Genomic DNA, 15018 nt, shown 5'->3' on the forward strand with positions numbered 1-15018 from the left:
AAAACTAAAAATTCAAAGACTCCCAGCCTTAGGGTGACAATGGAATATTTATACAATTCCCCCCAAAAAAAGGAGAAAATTTTCTGCAGGGGAAAGAAGCAGCTGCGGGTCCGTGGAATGATTATGTCGGCCGGTTGGACAACGAGCGCGTTAATAAATGATAGTTTTGCAATGGTAACTGGCATCGATCTTCCGTCAACAGGGAACGGACGTTTCGTTCGGGACATTGATATTCTCGTGTTGAGGACAGGTAGGACAGGTATATCGGTTCCTCGGAGTTCCGCCGCGCGCAGTCGGCTAACCAGTCACTTATTAATTCGGCACGACCGCCTTCTGACAGGCCGGAATCGCGTGCAACCCCTTCTCCCTTAGTATTCATAAAGGTCAGCCCATCGGACACGTATCCTACGCTCGCTCGGTTATGCGCACAGGACACCTGTGCAGATACTTGTCAGCGTTACGGACAGGTGAGGACGGACACTGTGCTTGCCGGAGAACGACCGTGCATCGGCCACGCTACGATGAAAGTGCACGAGCGTCAATAAGTAACTCGTACCCTCGTGCGAAAATTTTCCACGTCGATTGTGAAGCATTTCCGTTAAATGAAAACGCGGTTCCTCCTTCAATCATTCCGTTCTACAAAGAAAATATAATTTTTTCGTCCTGTGACGCGAGTAACGCAAATTTCACATCTTTATAGATTCATAACATTCGAACTACCGATCTCCTGGTATTAAAACTTGGATTTTCGGAATTTTCTCGCCAAAATCTGCAGGATTCCGTTAAAAAGAGTCAACAACTTCCGGTTTCCCGAAGCAAAGTTTAGCCACGTCTCCAAATTCTTTGAATGCTTCCACTGTATTCGATTTTACGATGGACACGTAAAATCCTAGGTGTGATCTAGACTTCAAAAATTGAGCACAATTTGCTGATTCAAGGTGCAGTGGAAAAATAATTGCCAATATTGTCTCGAGACCATACCGATTGAGATTAGGCGTGCCCGGAGTTGGAGTCGCGTCTGCCTCGCTCGAGGAAATGAAGATGAAAGTGGAAGCCGAGTCGTTCCGGTTTTTAAGCGTCAGCGGCCGATTTTCCGGCAGGCTGGGATCTCGAGCCAAGGTGTTTAGGGGAGTTTCGCGAGGACACGGTGAATACGGGAGAGGCCGGTAACAACTTTACGATCCTCGAGAGGCTCTCGACAGCCGCGGAGGGCCGTCGTATTTATTCGAGTTCGCGTTTAAAATCGATCGTCACCCGTCCGGATCCCGTGGAGCGTCGTCGATTAATCGCGAGGTTAATACACGTTTCGAGAAAAACATTTTCAGGTTAACTCGAGAGACGATTTTTCTTCTGTCTATCTCCCGTCGAGAATTATCATTCGGACGACACGCCGACGGACGGAACGAGAAGAGGATTTACGATCCCGATATTTATGGATCGGAGGTTTTAATCGACCGCCTTCTCTCCCTCCTCCTCCTCCTCCTCTTTTTTTTTTCTTTCTTCTCTACTGCGTTTTTCCAGAGACGAATACCGGCCCGGGGGCGTTATTGCGCTTCTGACTAATGCGCCGTGGAAAAAGTCGATCCGCGAGCGGATACACACGGACGAGGTCGGGTTCTGTTCATATTTAATGTAAGCGTGTGCCAGTTTCCTCGAGCGGCAGTCCTTCGTTTAATAATGAAAACGAGCGCATCAAGGATCCCCGCATTGTTCGCTTTTCAGAGCCGCGGAACAATCGTTAGAGCCCGGCGTTTACCATTTCGGGCGAACGCACGACGAACGAGCATCTCCGCGCTGATCATGGGAAGCGCTCGCTATGGCCGTGTACTCTTGAGAACCTATTTAGACCTCGCTTTATACGCCACCGATTGCTCAACGTTGCTCAAACAAATTCTGCGGCTCCCCGAACCTGTAGCGCACGGAATCTCCGATTTTAAATTGTTACAGTTTTGTTAAAATCCTCTACTCCATTTTCTTGGCAGACTTCTGTGCGTGATACAGTGACTGCAAAAGTCTCTAACCCGAAGACACCTTTTGTCTCGAAAATACTGCGGATTCAAACGCCTCTGAAAATATTGTAAAACTTTTCCGTGCACTGAAACCACCGCAGATTTAAAGATTGGAGCTTTTCCTTTAGAAAGAGTGCGGAAAATTTGGTCTACGATTTTTTCTAGTCGATTTATTGAGCTTTCAACAATGAATACAGTCTCTAACCTGAAGACACCGTTTATCTCTAAAATACAGCAAATTGAAACGCCTCTGAAAATATTGTAAAATTTTTCCGTGCACTGAAACCACCGCAGATTTAAAGATTGGAGCTTTTCCTTTAGAAAGAGTGCGGAAAATTTGGTCTACGATTTTTTCTAGTCGATTTATTGAGCTTTCAACAATGAATACAGTCTCTAACCTGAAGACACCGTTTATCTCCAAAATACTGCAAATTGAAACGCCTCTGAAAATATTGTAAAATTTTTCCGTGCAGTGAAACCACCACAGATTTAAAGATTGGAGCTTTCCCTTTAGAAAGAGTGCGGAAAACTTGGTCTACGATTTTTTCTAGTCGATTTATTGAGCTTTCAACAGGGAAGACAGTCTCTAACCCGAAGACACCCTTTGTCTCCAAAATACTGCAAATTGAAACGCCTCTGAAAATATTGTAAAATTTTTCCGTGCACTGAAACCACCGCAGATTTAAAGATTGGAGCTTTTCCTTTAGAAAGAGTGCGGAAAATTTGGTCTACGATTTTTCCTAGTCGATTGATTGAGCTGTCAACTTTTCCTAAATCAGCTAAAAAAGAATCAGAGGTTTGTTGTAAAGAGGGAGCTTCAGTGTCGATATCTATGGAGAATCTTGGCACGAAAAAGTTGTTCAATAATTTTTGCGCGAAGTTAAATTGTAAGCGAAATTGTTGAATAATTTCCCCGCAAAGTTAAATTGTGAGGAATCTGTAAATTCCGGAACGAATAAAACAGAATCCCACGTCTGGAGTGCTCGTCGTAAAAATCAGGTTGTCCGTCATCCCCCGCGGCCCCGATACGTCATCGTTAGAGCCTCGGATATTTTTCCACGGGTTCGGGTATATCCGCTGGTATTTGCGGCCCGTGTTATCCGGTATTGAAATGTCGTCGTCCGTGTCCGAGGAAACCGGGAGCAAAGGGAAAGGAAAGGTAGGATTATCTGAATACAGTCGTTCCAGGGGTGAGTTGCGACCCCCCGGGGGGTAGTAGGTGGCCGCCCTCGAACAGTCTTGAACCCCAGTGGCCACCCTGTGACGTATAGCGGTCATTCCAGGACCGAATTACCACCATCTTCTTTCCAGCAAAGGGTCTCCGAATAGATTATTTGAATATCGAGGATCCTAGTTGCCATACGCACCCCCAGTCCCTGGGAACCGCGACGGGATGGACGGGAAGGGTCAGTGACCCGCCATGTGTCGCCATGATTGCTCGAGTTTTAGCATAATTCGGCCTGATTGATAACGGCTCGGGGTGTCACGCCGTGTCCCCTCGGTTTAATCAGGCTGCATGTGGGTTTCTGGAAATTATGGGGGCTGTTGGAGACTCGAGGAATTGGACTCGGGATGGCCCTCGGGACTCGGAGGACCTACGTTCATTAATTTTCTCGGCAGAATGTTTATTATGCATTTTGCGAAATGAATATTTCTCGGGTGTTGAAATTTTGAAACCAGCTGCTGTGGAAATTAATATTTTGTGCCTGCTGAATAGGTCTTCCATCTTTCTGGAAGCATAGTGATTCATAGACTGTGAATTTTATGCACTTATGACGGAAATGGTTTATGTCAAATTTTAAGCAGTGGGCATAGAAAATTTAAGGACCTCGGCGTAATTGTTTCAGCTTGATGAAATAATTAAAAGAAATTTCTATGTAGCTCCATTTCTATTTTCTATTTTCTATCTACTTCATTTTTTATTTTTATATGGCTATGGGGCCATGGTTCTTCCGAAACAAAAATTTTCAAGGACGACGTTTCCGTAATATTTTTTCCGCCGTAATCTCCTCGCATAAGCAATCACAGTTTCCAGTACAATCGACAAGGTCAAGCGCAGTCCTTGACAAGGTCGAGATCCCCCGGTGCAATTACCGAGGATCCCATCCGAAGGGTGGTTTCCACCCCCGAATCCATCAGCCGCTACAAGAACGTCGATTCGATATTTTTATTTCGTTGTAACAAGTACTCTATAATAAGTTTGACAAAAATCGGTAATGAATCCCCGGCCCTCATGGTCGCGAAGTAGATTAAGGGGGCCAGTTCGGTGTCGGAGAAGTGTCTGTCGGGCAGTCCATCATTATACTGTCAGACACGGTCGAGATAAGTCGCGCGGCGGCGTGTCTCGCCGAGGCCGGGCTTGAAATTTCTTTTTGGGCTCGCGTCTATCATTTTTACGAGAAAAAGGCTAAGTTTCCCGGCCGGGGTTTTATAACGCGACGTCACTAACGAGGCACCGTTGCACTTTTTGTTGCAGCCAGCGACGCGCTCGGCCGAATCGATAAGGAGCCAGCCTCGCCGGAATCCATACAAGGTGAGTTTGCACAGAGTTTCATCGGCCGTCTGTCGTTCGCTTCTCTCTTCCTCTCTCCTTCTCTCTCTCCCTTCCACCTCCCCCCCCTCTCTCTCTCCCTCTATAACTCTTTACCGGTCAGCCTCTGACTCTTTACATTTCTTTCTCCCTTTGGATCTCAATTCATCTCCATCTCTCTCTCTCTATTTCTTTGAATTTTTGCTCATCTGAATTTATCTCTCTTTTTAAATATTTTTCAATCTCTCTCTCTCTCCCTCTCCCTCTCCCTCTCCCTCTATCACTCTTTATCGGTCAGCCTCCGTCTCTTTACATTTCTTTCTCCCTTTGGATCTCAATTCATCTTCATCTCTCTCTTTCTCTATTTCTTTGAATTTTTGCTCACCTGAATTTATCTCTCTCTTTAAATATTTTTCAATCTCTCTCTCTCTCTCTCTCTCTCTCTATCCCTCTCCCTCTCTCTCTCTCTCTCTCTCTATCCCTCTCCCTCTATGTGGGGCCTCCATCTCTTTACATTTCTTTCTCCCTTTGGATCTCAATTCATCTCCATCTCCCTTTCTCTATTTGTTTGAATTATTGCTCATCTGTATTTATCTCTCTCTTTAAATATTTTTCAATCTCTCTCTCTCTCTCTCTCTCTCTCTCTCTCTCCCTCTCCCTCTATGTGGGGCCTCCATCTCTTTACATTTCTTTCTCCCTTTGGATCTCAATTCATCTCCATCTCCCTTTCTCTATTTGTTTGAATTTTTGCTCATCTGTATTTATCTCTCTCTTTAAATATTTTTCAATCTCTCTCTCTCTCTTTCTCTCTCTCTGTCTCTCTGTCTCGTGACGTCTCTGTCCCGCGGTCTTCCTCGCTCTTTTCGATACGATTAACGCACGGAAAGGGCTTAACCTTCGCCGCTGGCAGGAACATAAATTTCGCAAAGGAATAACACGACACGGCGGACTGAGCGAAAGCCGAGGTATCGGCATTATGAATCCGCGTCGTTATTTCTTCGCCTTTTTGCCGGCGACGACGACGACGACGACGACGACGGGACCGGGCGACGTTTAATTGCAGCGACGAGCCTATATCGCGGGGACGGGCACGGTCGCAGAAAATCGTCCGGAAAGGAGAGGACCGATTGAGAAATTTTCAGACGGCAAAGAAGCCAACGGGGATTTTATTAATCGGCCACCTAGGCGGAAACCTTGTCCTGCTCGATGGCAGTTTTTCCCCGGGAGAAATGAAAAGTTGCGCGCGCGCGCGTCGTTAGGCGTCTGCGAAAAAGTTTTTAATGGTCGCGTCGTCGCGTCGTGATGCTCTCGGTTTTCGCGGAGCCCGCGAATATTAGCGGAGTCAATTATGGCTGGCGAAGATCGACGTTGCTCTACGGACATTGTTTAAACTCAGCTGTTCCTTGCTTCGTTCCTTGCTTGTTCAGTTAATGCTATCGCCAAAAATTAGGAGAATGGAAGGATAAACACATTTTGATTCCTGTGAACATGCAGTGGGCAATTATATTATTATAGCCACAGTATGGGGAATATATCAATATAAAGATAATATTGTTTACAGTGCTGAAGAATGCACATTTAGTCATTTCTAAATTTCAAACGTTAATATTTTGTACAAAAATTGTAAGCATTCAGGGTAGCTAGAGTTTCACTTCAAGATTGATTGTTTTAACGGAAAATTGTCCACTCTTGCAAATGGTTCTAATCGTTTTAATAACAAGCCGCAGTGATTGGAAATTAATTAAGAACGAAGCGTTCGAAAGCAACCGATTTTTCGAGCGACAGAATGATCAAGTTCTATGTAAATCACTGCTCTATAAAATTGAGAAATAATGATAGTATTAATTAGATTGCGTTATGAATAGATTGAAGTACAAGGGGATAAAAAATAGCGTAAAGAAAAATTTGTGTTGGTTATTGTTCGCGTTCGGAAATATTTGTTCGCGAAATGCACAAAGGGAGAGCATGGTCGCCGCATCCTGCAGCGTTTTGTCCCCTCCACGGCCAATCCGTTTCCACGTAAAATATGTCATAAAACCAATTACACTTGGCGAGCACCGCCCACCATCTTGGCTCTGCTCGGCGGTTTGTCATTTGCCTCGGCGGATTCTTTCGCGGTGTATAACCGGCCTTTTAACTTCGGGCATTATCCACCGGCCTTGCCCCACTCGCGCCGCCATGATTTTTCGTCCGGGGTCGCACGGTGGGAGCCATTTTGGTAGAACTTTCCACTGAATTAGCATAGAGCTGCGAAACCGATCACAAATTAAATCTAAAACCTTACAAAATGTAGCAAAAACACGAGAAAAACAATTCCAAGCAGATTCGACCCTTAAAAATATTCCAACTTATCCACCACAACTCCTGATTAAATTTTTTCTTGGTCATGCTGTACACCATTTCCTATAGATTTTGACATGCTGAAACCAAATCCGGTCCCAAAATTCGTCTAAAGTCTAATTTGTGAACGTGTCGCAGAAAATGTCGAATCCCGTCGCGTATTTTGTATCAGGGGTTGGGAATCGAGTTCGAGGACTTGGAACACGACTGTCCCCGTTCACCACCCCGGGTTTTTCACAAAGTCACGATCCACGGGTAGCATGGTGCAGCGCGTACAGCGAGACGGGACTCAAACGCGCCGCTGATCCGCTCGTTAATGTCCGGCGTCTCCGTCATTACCGTCCTCGACGACACGTGACAGCCGTTTTCTGGACGACGCGAATCGTCAGCAGAATCGCCTTCGCGGGAAGGGACGCGGAGAGGGTGGACGGTTCTCACGCGAGCCTAAATTATCCGACGCACGCGTGAGAAGCCCCTTGAGATATTTTTCCCGATCGCCGCAGGACTCGTGCGCATTCGGAACGAACATTTCGCGCTTCGAGCGGGGTCCTACTGTACTTACTTTATACACAGTGCGCACTGTTGCTGTGATTAGAATTTCTTAGACGTCCCTAATATCTCAAAAACGGAAGAAAGTTTATATTTATTGTATTCCTATTTGGTCTCCCACGTAAATTGGCAACAAAATACAATCTTATTACGGTTTAAAAAATGTAACCAGTTGAGCGTGTTCGACGTGTATACACGTCAATCCGAAACTCCATTGAGGTGCGGTTAACGTTAACGAATCGTTAATTTCTTATCGAATACAAATGTAATTCTTTCTCATTTAGCTTTACAAGGGCTTTGGCTTTTGTAATAGCCGCATTTGGCCTGCGTTCGACGTGTATGTTCGTCATTGCTTGATTTTAATTCCGCGCCGTGAGGGATTTTTCAAATTAACCCTTTGCACTCGGCGCTGTTGTCAATCCAAAACTAAATTTTTCTTCCGTCTTACAATATTTTCATTTTATTCATACGAAACTGATCCCATTTCTACATGTAATATTGAAATGTTTAGTACCCTATTAAATACAAATTTTGTAATGTAACGAATATTTTGTAATATTTTTTGTAATTTCTTTGAAATAATGCCACAACAATTTCTAGTGGTGCTTCAGAGACACCACTCGAGCGCAAAGGGTTAAACTCCACGCTTAACTGGTTAATCAAATCTAAATCAGGAGACTGACTCTCCGAAAAATCGGAGAACAACCCTACGATTGCAGACCATCGTTGACAGGACAGTGAGAGAGGGCAGCCGACGGGTCTCCGGCGACCCAGCCACGGTCTGGCCCAGGGGTAGCTCAGATCAGAGCAGACCAAGACACCGGGTTCCGTTCTCATTGTTAGCGTGTTCGACCTTGGTCGTCGATCGGGACCGCATCAAAAGCGTGGTCCCCCGATTGCAAAATAAGCATCGAGAGGGTCCTCGGGGTCCGGGATGCTAACAAAGCTCGCGAGAGGGAACAATCGCAAAAAATCGGCGCTTGGACCGGACTCTCGGAAATCCTGAACCGGTCGTAACTAAGAGGAGAGGAGAGGAGAGGAGAGGAGAGGAGAGGAGAGGGAGAGAGTCCCCTCTCCTCTACGACCGCAAAAGACGAAAGGGGGCGAAACCGAGAAGCAGCGAACGATCTCCCCCAGCGGGGGAGGAAAGGGGGGAGGGTCTCATGGCCCCGACCTGTGTTTTACTTTATAGCATTTAGCCCCATTGTTTGTCTTATTGCTATTAGCCTCCGTCAATTAGTAATTGTATCTTTAATGCCGATTCCGTGAATCGGGTCCCGGGTGCGCCGCCGGTTTCTGTCGGGGGACCGAAACCGAAGAAGTGGGGCCCCGGTGTTGTCGGTAGGAGAAAATCGGACCCGCGGATTGGTGGGGAGCGTCCAGTGGAGAGGTGGTAGACCGGGACCGAGGGGGGTGGGGGCATGTCATTAGGAGTCATTAATATCACGGACCTCTGTAATTTGACACACTTCCGATCGCCTAGCGCCACCCGCTCCATTTCTCGTCCCTCTCTCTCTCTCCCTCTCTTTCCACCCTTTTACTCGACCACTCTGTGCCCGGCCTGCCGAGGCCGACTTCCACGATGAAGTAGGATGGTACTGCAGGTATGTATTTCGTGAGACGGCAGGTGCCCGGGACCTTCACCGGGGAAAGTGAAAGGGTGGAAAATCGAGGGTGAGCCGAATCTCTGGCAACCTGTCCTTCCTCGCAACTTTCAAGTCTCTTCCCACCAACCGACGATCGCGTAACGTCTTGCTGGAATCACGGTACAGACACCAAAGGATTTTAAAACTTTTATCATTCCTTGGGGTGGGAGGATGGAACCTCTTGAAGGGTGGAAATCGTAAAATATGAGAAATCTCGTAATATTAACCCTTTGCACTCGAAGCTATTCATTGGGATATGGGTATATGTAATAAAATCACACTCTTTATCTGTATACGAAATAAAATTTATATTTCAATGGATCCTCTAAAAGCGCGTTGTCAGACACGTCTTTACGGTTTGAGAGGAACGTCGCGAACGAAACAAGAAATCGAAAACAGAGGAGCAACAGTCCAATATGAACAACTGAGGATCGAGGGTCCCATGCCGGGGACAGCATACAATGTATATTAACTGCAGATACAATGTATATGAAAAGCCGATTCAAACGATCCTTCCTTCTAAAGAAATAACAGATTAATTTTGTTCTATTTATGAAATAAATTCCAACACTATTTTATCTCCCAAACATTTCTTCCGACTTGGAATATTTCCCTTGTACGTATTATTTTCATGTTATACGTACGAAAGTGGTGCAATTTATTAAATACAAATTAAATAAATAATATTTCGAATTATGACACAGCAATTTTTAGTGGCACCTTGCAGTCGCCATTCGAGTGCTAAGGGTTAATGTTGGAAAACGTAATAAAATGTTTTAACCCTGAAGAGAAAACAGCTTCGACTGGAAAGGAACTGCTCTAATTGCAGAGAAATATTGTAAATGTCAACTATCCCCCACAATATTAATTTAAATCAAACCACAGATCGTTCCTACCGCACAACTTTCGCCAGCCCCTTAATTAAAATCACAAATTCGACATGCACAGCTCCGGAACGGCACCCGAACAGCTTCAGCATTTCGAGACACGAGCGTGGGACGTCGCGTCGGTCGGGACGCTGTCGTCGGCTGTCGTCGCGGCTAACGAATTGCCGATAATTAACTCCCGAGGGCGGCTGACATTCGGTTATGCTCGCCGAGAATCGTCGACGTGTCGTTGTCGGTTCGGTTGCGAAATCCGACGACGAGGGAACGCGAGCTATGATTCGGAATGCAAGCAGCCGCGATCGATATGATCCGCGGATGCTAATCGAGGCTGCTAATCGTTTATTCCTGCGTCGTACAGGCACACCTGTTCGACCGATATGGTCAGACCAGAGATTCTTTTAACGCGGGCTTCATGGAGATCACTCGAACGGAGAACGGCCAAGTCCCTCATCATACTTTGTAATGTAAACTCCACGACGATATTTTCTTCGTTCTTTGTCCCGTTCCTGATCCTTTTTTTTCTCTCTTCTTCTTCTTCTCCTTCTTTTTCGTCTTCTTCTGCGCCGGAGCAGCGTCTCTTAATAACGAGTCGCGATAATCGAGAATTTCTGGATACCTCCGGCCGCTCGAATCGATTCTTTTTTCGCCTCGCAGTGTAATCCCTTAATTCCCCCTTCACCTGTCGATCCTTATCCCGTGGACGGCGTCACTATTGTTTCCGGGCACGGTCCGGGCCCGTTCGAGTCGTCCAGGTGTTGAGGAATCGGGCGCTGAAAATTCTCTTCTGGCAAAAGTCTAGTCGATCAGCCTTGTTTGATTTTTTTCAGACTGTTGGAGCACAAATTAGAAAATACAATAGCTTAGGAGCAGAAGAAATGGACCAATTTTTGAATTATATTCCGTTCCTTTTTGCGTTTAGATCAATACCTAGTAATTCAGATTAGAGTGCAATTCTAGGGGAATCTCCAAAATCTTATCGATGAATTCTAGAAATTGAATTAACACTAGATTTACGGGACCCGTCAAACTGACGGATTCTAATATTTTCAATTTACGAATATTGAGATTGTAAAGATGCATCCACGAGGAATTCTTTAGATATATATTATTAAAAAGATGGCCACAGATTTTGATAGATACAATCGTGTTATTTTTGTAAAGTAATGTAAAATAGTCATTTTTAGTGCTCCGTAAACGTAGTGTTAAAAATTACTTAATCTGTTAAAGAGTCGGTTTATCCAGAAGTTCCATCGCTGGGAATTGGACGCGCGAGCAAGGGGATGAAAATTTGCAAATGGCGGCGCGTGGACGGGTTCGCAGTCTCGTTTCCCCGAATTGTTGTGCTCGTCGGGACGATCCTCGGGGAAAATCGATTCGGAATCGATGAGGACTGAAGGATCGGCGAGGATGCCGGGAGCCAGGTATCGGTTTCGCTTGGAATGCAAACGATCACCGCGATAAACTCGCACGAAGTCGCCACGGTCGCACGGCCACGGACGATAATACGTCTTCCTGGTGATTTTGTTATTCAAATGTCCCCGCGAGGACCGCGCCGCGACCGTGGAAAACCGCTATTCAATGCCGAAACGGCTTCCAGACCCTCCAGACTTCCATTCACGCCCCGGCAATCCAGAACGCCAGGTTCTTGTAGCGCCGTTCCCTGGAAAAGCCGGTCGCTTTCGTCGCAAAAAGCCTTACCGCGTATCGTTCGGTTCCCGTTAAGCTCAAACGACGATCCCGTCGCGTTTTCCATCGAATCGGCGAACCCTGCGACTGCTAATCTGCCTCCGATTGCCGTCGTTGCGATCTTGCCACTTCGATCACGATCCAGTCACTGGAAAAGGTCTTCAAACCTTTGCTTCGAGATTTATTTTATTTTCGACGAGTTCACATGGAAACGACGAGAACCGGTAGCGTGGATCTCTACAGTTTCTCGAGCTTGAGTTTGATCCAGGATTTTTGTGCGAATTCCCATTTCAGAAAGCTGCAGTCAGGAAACTTGCTGATTTGTTGCAGAGGTAGTGGCCATGGTGGCGCTCGCATAACCTTGGGCACAGGCGTTATTTGTGCTTGGAAAAATTAGGTGCACACTCTCTAAAGATTGACAAATGCGCCCAGAAAGTTTCAAATTGATGCACTCGTCAGTTCCGTTTGAACAAATTCTCAAAATTTGCACCGTTCAGTGATCGTCAAAGTTTGGGCACAGATTGTGCTGATAGGGACATAATTGAGCACGCGTAACTTTGGGCACAGGCGATATTTTTGGATAGAAAAAATATGTGCGCACTCTCTAAAGATTGACAAATGCGCCCAGAAAGTTTCAAATTAATAGACTGATCAGTTTCCTGTGAAAAAAATTTGAAATCACCGCTTAGTGATTGTCAAAGTTTGGCCACAGTTTGCGCCGACAGAGTCATAATTGCGCTAGCATAACTTTGAGCACAGTCGGTATTTTTGGATAGAAAAAATATGTGCGCACTCTCTAAAGATTGACAAATGCGCTCAGAAAGTTTCAAATTAATAGACTGATCAGTTTCCTGTGAAAAAAATTTGAAATCACCGCTTAGTGATTGTCAAAGTTTGGCCACAGTTTGTGCCGACAGAGTCATAATTGTGCTCGCCTAACTTTAAGCAGAGTCGGTATTTTTTGATAGAAAAAATACGTGCGCACTCTCCAAAGATTGAAAAATGAACCCACAAAGTTTAAAATCACTGCGCTTGTCGGCACCGTTTAAAAAAAATTCCAAAATTCACGTTTCAATTCTCGAAAGTGTCTCGGGGAGTTTCTACGATTCCTCAGCGATTTTAGAGAATCCTGGAGGAACAATTCGCCTCGCCTAATCGGCAATGGTAGTGGAGAAGAATCGTGGAGCGTGCACGAGCGGAACGGAGCGGAATTCAGTGGAACAAGAGCAAGAAGTCTGCAGACTCGGGCGAAATCAGCATATTCCGTTTATGGGACAGCGGGCTGCGTCGCCGATAAAAATCGGAAAATCCCCGGGAAAGCCTCTCGCCACGGAATTTGAATTTGCTCCGGGCCATGGACCGATGGAATCCCTCGGCGATTCCGCTCGTCAAGATTCAAAGCCAGTCCTCGTTGTCACCCCTCGATCCGAATAACAAAGTGAGGCTGCGTCTGGTGGAAACGCTCGTTAACGGGCTCGCGAACGTTCCCGTTTCACCTAACCCCTTTTTACCTACCGATCGCTCGAACAGGTGGATCTTGGTTCTCGGAAACGTGGAACGGGAGAGCTGATTGCGGGGTGACGATTTGCGAGAAGCATTTAGGCTCGGGAATACCAGAACACGAGAATGCTCTTCAATCTTCCCGTTGAAAATCGATCTTTGAATCTGCACATTTTTAGACGTGATTGCATATCACTTTTTGGACACGATCACTGCTTCCGCGCGGGGAAAAAAATACTTTTGCATTCTCTAAACGTTGACAAACATACCCAGAAAGTTTCAAGTCGACACGCTTTCCGGTTTCGTTCGAAAAAATTCTGAAAGTCGCGCATCATTCAGCGGTTCTCTGCATCGGCAAGTTAAAGTCGAAGTGTGACGACGAGAAATGAACTCGGCCGAACGACAAGCATAAATTCGAGCAGAGAGAAGGGACCATCGAAATTATTCTGAGAGTAGGTCCGCGAGGGGTTGATGTGTTCCTGGTCGAGAAACTGCAGAAGCCTCCCTCCAATCATCGAAAAGCGATTTGCTCTGGTTTCTCGGAAAAGTCTGAGGAGAATGGGTTCCGTGGAATCTCGCTAGTTGCTTTTCCATGCAAACTTAGGGTTCTTCGGCTCGGAAAGAAAAAAGAAAGAAAGAAGAAGAAGGAAGAGGCATCGTCCCCAGGAGTCTGCACGCGAGGCTGGAAGACACCTAAGCGTCGGCTGCTCGCGTAAGGGGAAATGAAAACGAGTATAGCGGCCGTTTCTCGGAATGATGGAGAGCCGGAGAAACGGCCGAAGAAAAGGAGAAGCGCCGCTTCGCGAACGAGGGGAACGGACCAACTAGCCTCGAAGACGTTTTCTTTCTTCGACATATTTCTCACGGGGCCTCGGGGACGACTTCCGTTCCTATTTCTTGTCTCGCCCCACCCCCGCCTCGTCCGAAGAAAGGGAAGACGCGGGACGAGATCGAGCGGGTCGATTAAAAGAGCGATTAAGGGCGACCGCGGTCGACCAAAATCAAAAATTCAATCTTCTCTCATCCTGATCTGTAGTGGGACATTTGAAAGTTCCACCCCTAAAATTTCGGGCCGTAATCTTCAGCAGTTGCGCAGATAGAATTTTTCAAACGGTGTAGATGCAGATTAGGGACACGGTTTTCTGGAATTATTTTCGAAACCACGAAAAAAGTGGACCAGTCGACTTAAAATTTTTGACTGCGTGTTGAGAAAGGGTCCTTTCGCAGCTTCACTTACAGGCGAGACCGTAAGCATAGTCTTTGTTTAGTTACCAAAAGATCCCTTTCGGACTAAGTCAAACAGTTACCATTTTCCTAAAAATCATTTCCCCATTAGTTTCTCCAAGTAATAAGCTAACTACGCACGTGCGGAATGAAGCCTAATTAAAATTTTCAACGTCACAGAAGCTAGCAGACAAATGGCAATGCCACTGCAGGTTACATTTTTCGGTAAACGGCCCCGAGAAAGATTGAGTGACCCGACAAGAGAGAGAAATAATAATTTACGCGGAGGTTTAGATTAATTTCCCTTGTTCTCCATTTCGAGGAGGGTGTTGTGGGATCGATATTGATTAGGAAGAAGAGGGAATTGAATGGAGGCTCCGTTTAGGAAAATGGCACCCGTCGGGTGGGTGTCGGCGCCATTGTTCCGCTGGTTTCGCGGCGCACCGCGTCGAGAGTAGGGGACTAGCAATTAGCAATTAAACCAATAAGTCTGCAATTGGTGATTCCATTAATGGGCCGCTCGTTCCCACAGAATGCGAACGTTTTTCGACGTTCTTCTATGCCGACACTGCCTCCAATTGCTTCGGGAACCTATAATTAGCCCGTCGACGGCCGGCGCTCGCTCTTGTTTAGATCCTCGATCGCAG

The 15018-nt window shown here is 46.1% G+C and overlaps 1 protein-coding gene across 2 annotated transcripts in view; it reads left to right on the forward strand.

Moving 5' to 3' along the window:
* The window catches only part of LOC143360265 (uncharacterized), a 181099-nt gene that overhangs the window by 141712 nt on the left and 24369 nt on the right, over positions 1-15018 (forward strand). For both annotated transcript variants that reach the window (XM_076798960.1, XM_076798961.1), the window contains exon 4: positions 4486-4542. In XM_076798960.1, the coding sequence (XP_076655075.1) occupies positions 4486-4542 (57 nt within the window). The remainder of the gene's footprint in view (positions 1-4485; positions 4543-15018) is intronic.

The sequence above is a fragment of the Halictus rubicundus genome, chromosome 13 (genome assembly GCF_050948215.1).
Source record: "Halictus rubicundus isolate RS-2024b chromosome 13, iyHalRubi1_principal, whole genome shotgun sequence".
Lineage (NCBI taxonomy): Eukaryota > Metazoa > Arthropoda > Insecta > Hymenoptera > Halictidae > Halictus > Halictus rubicundus.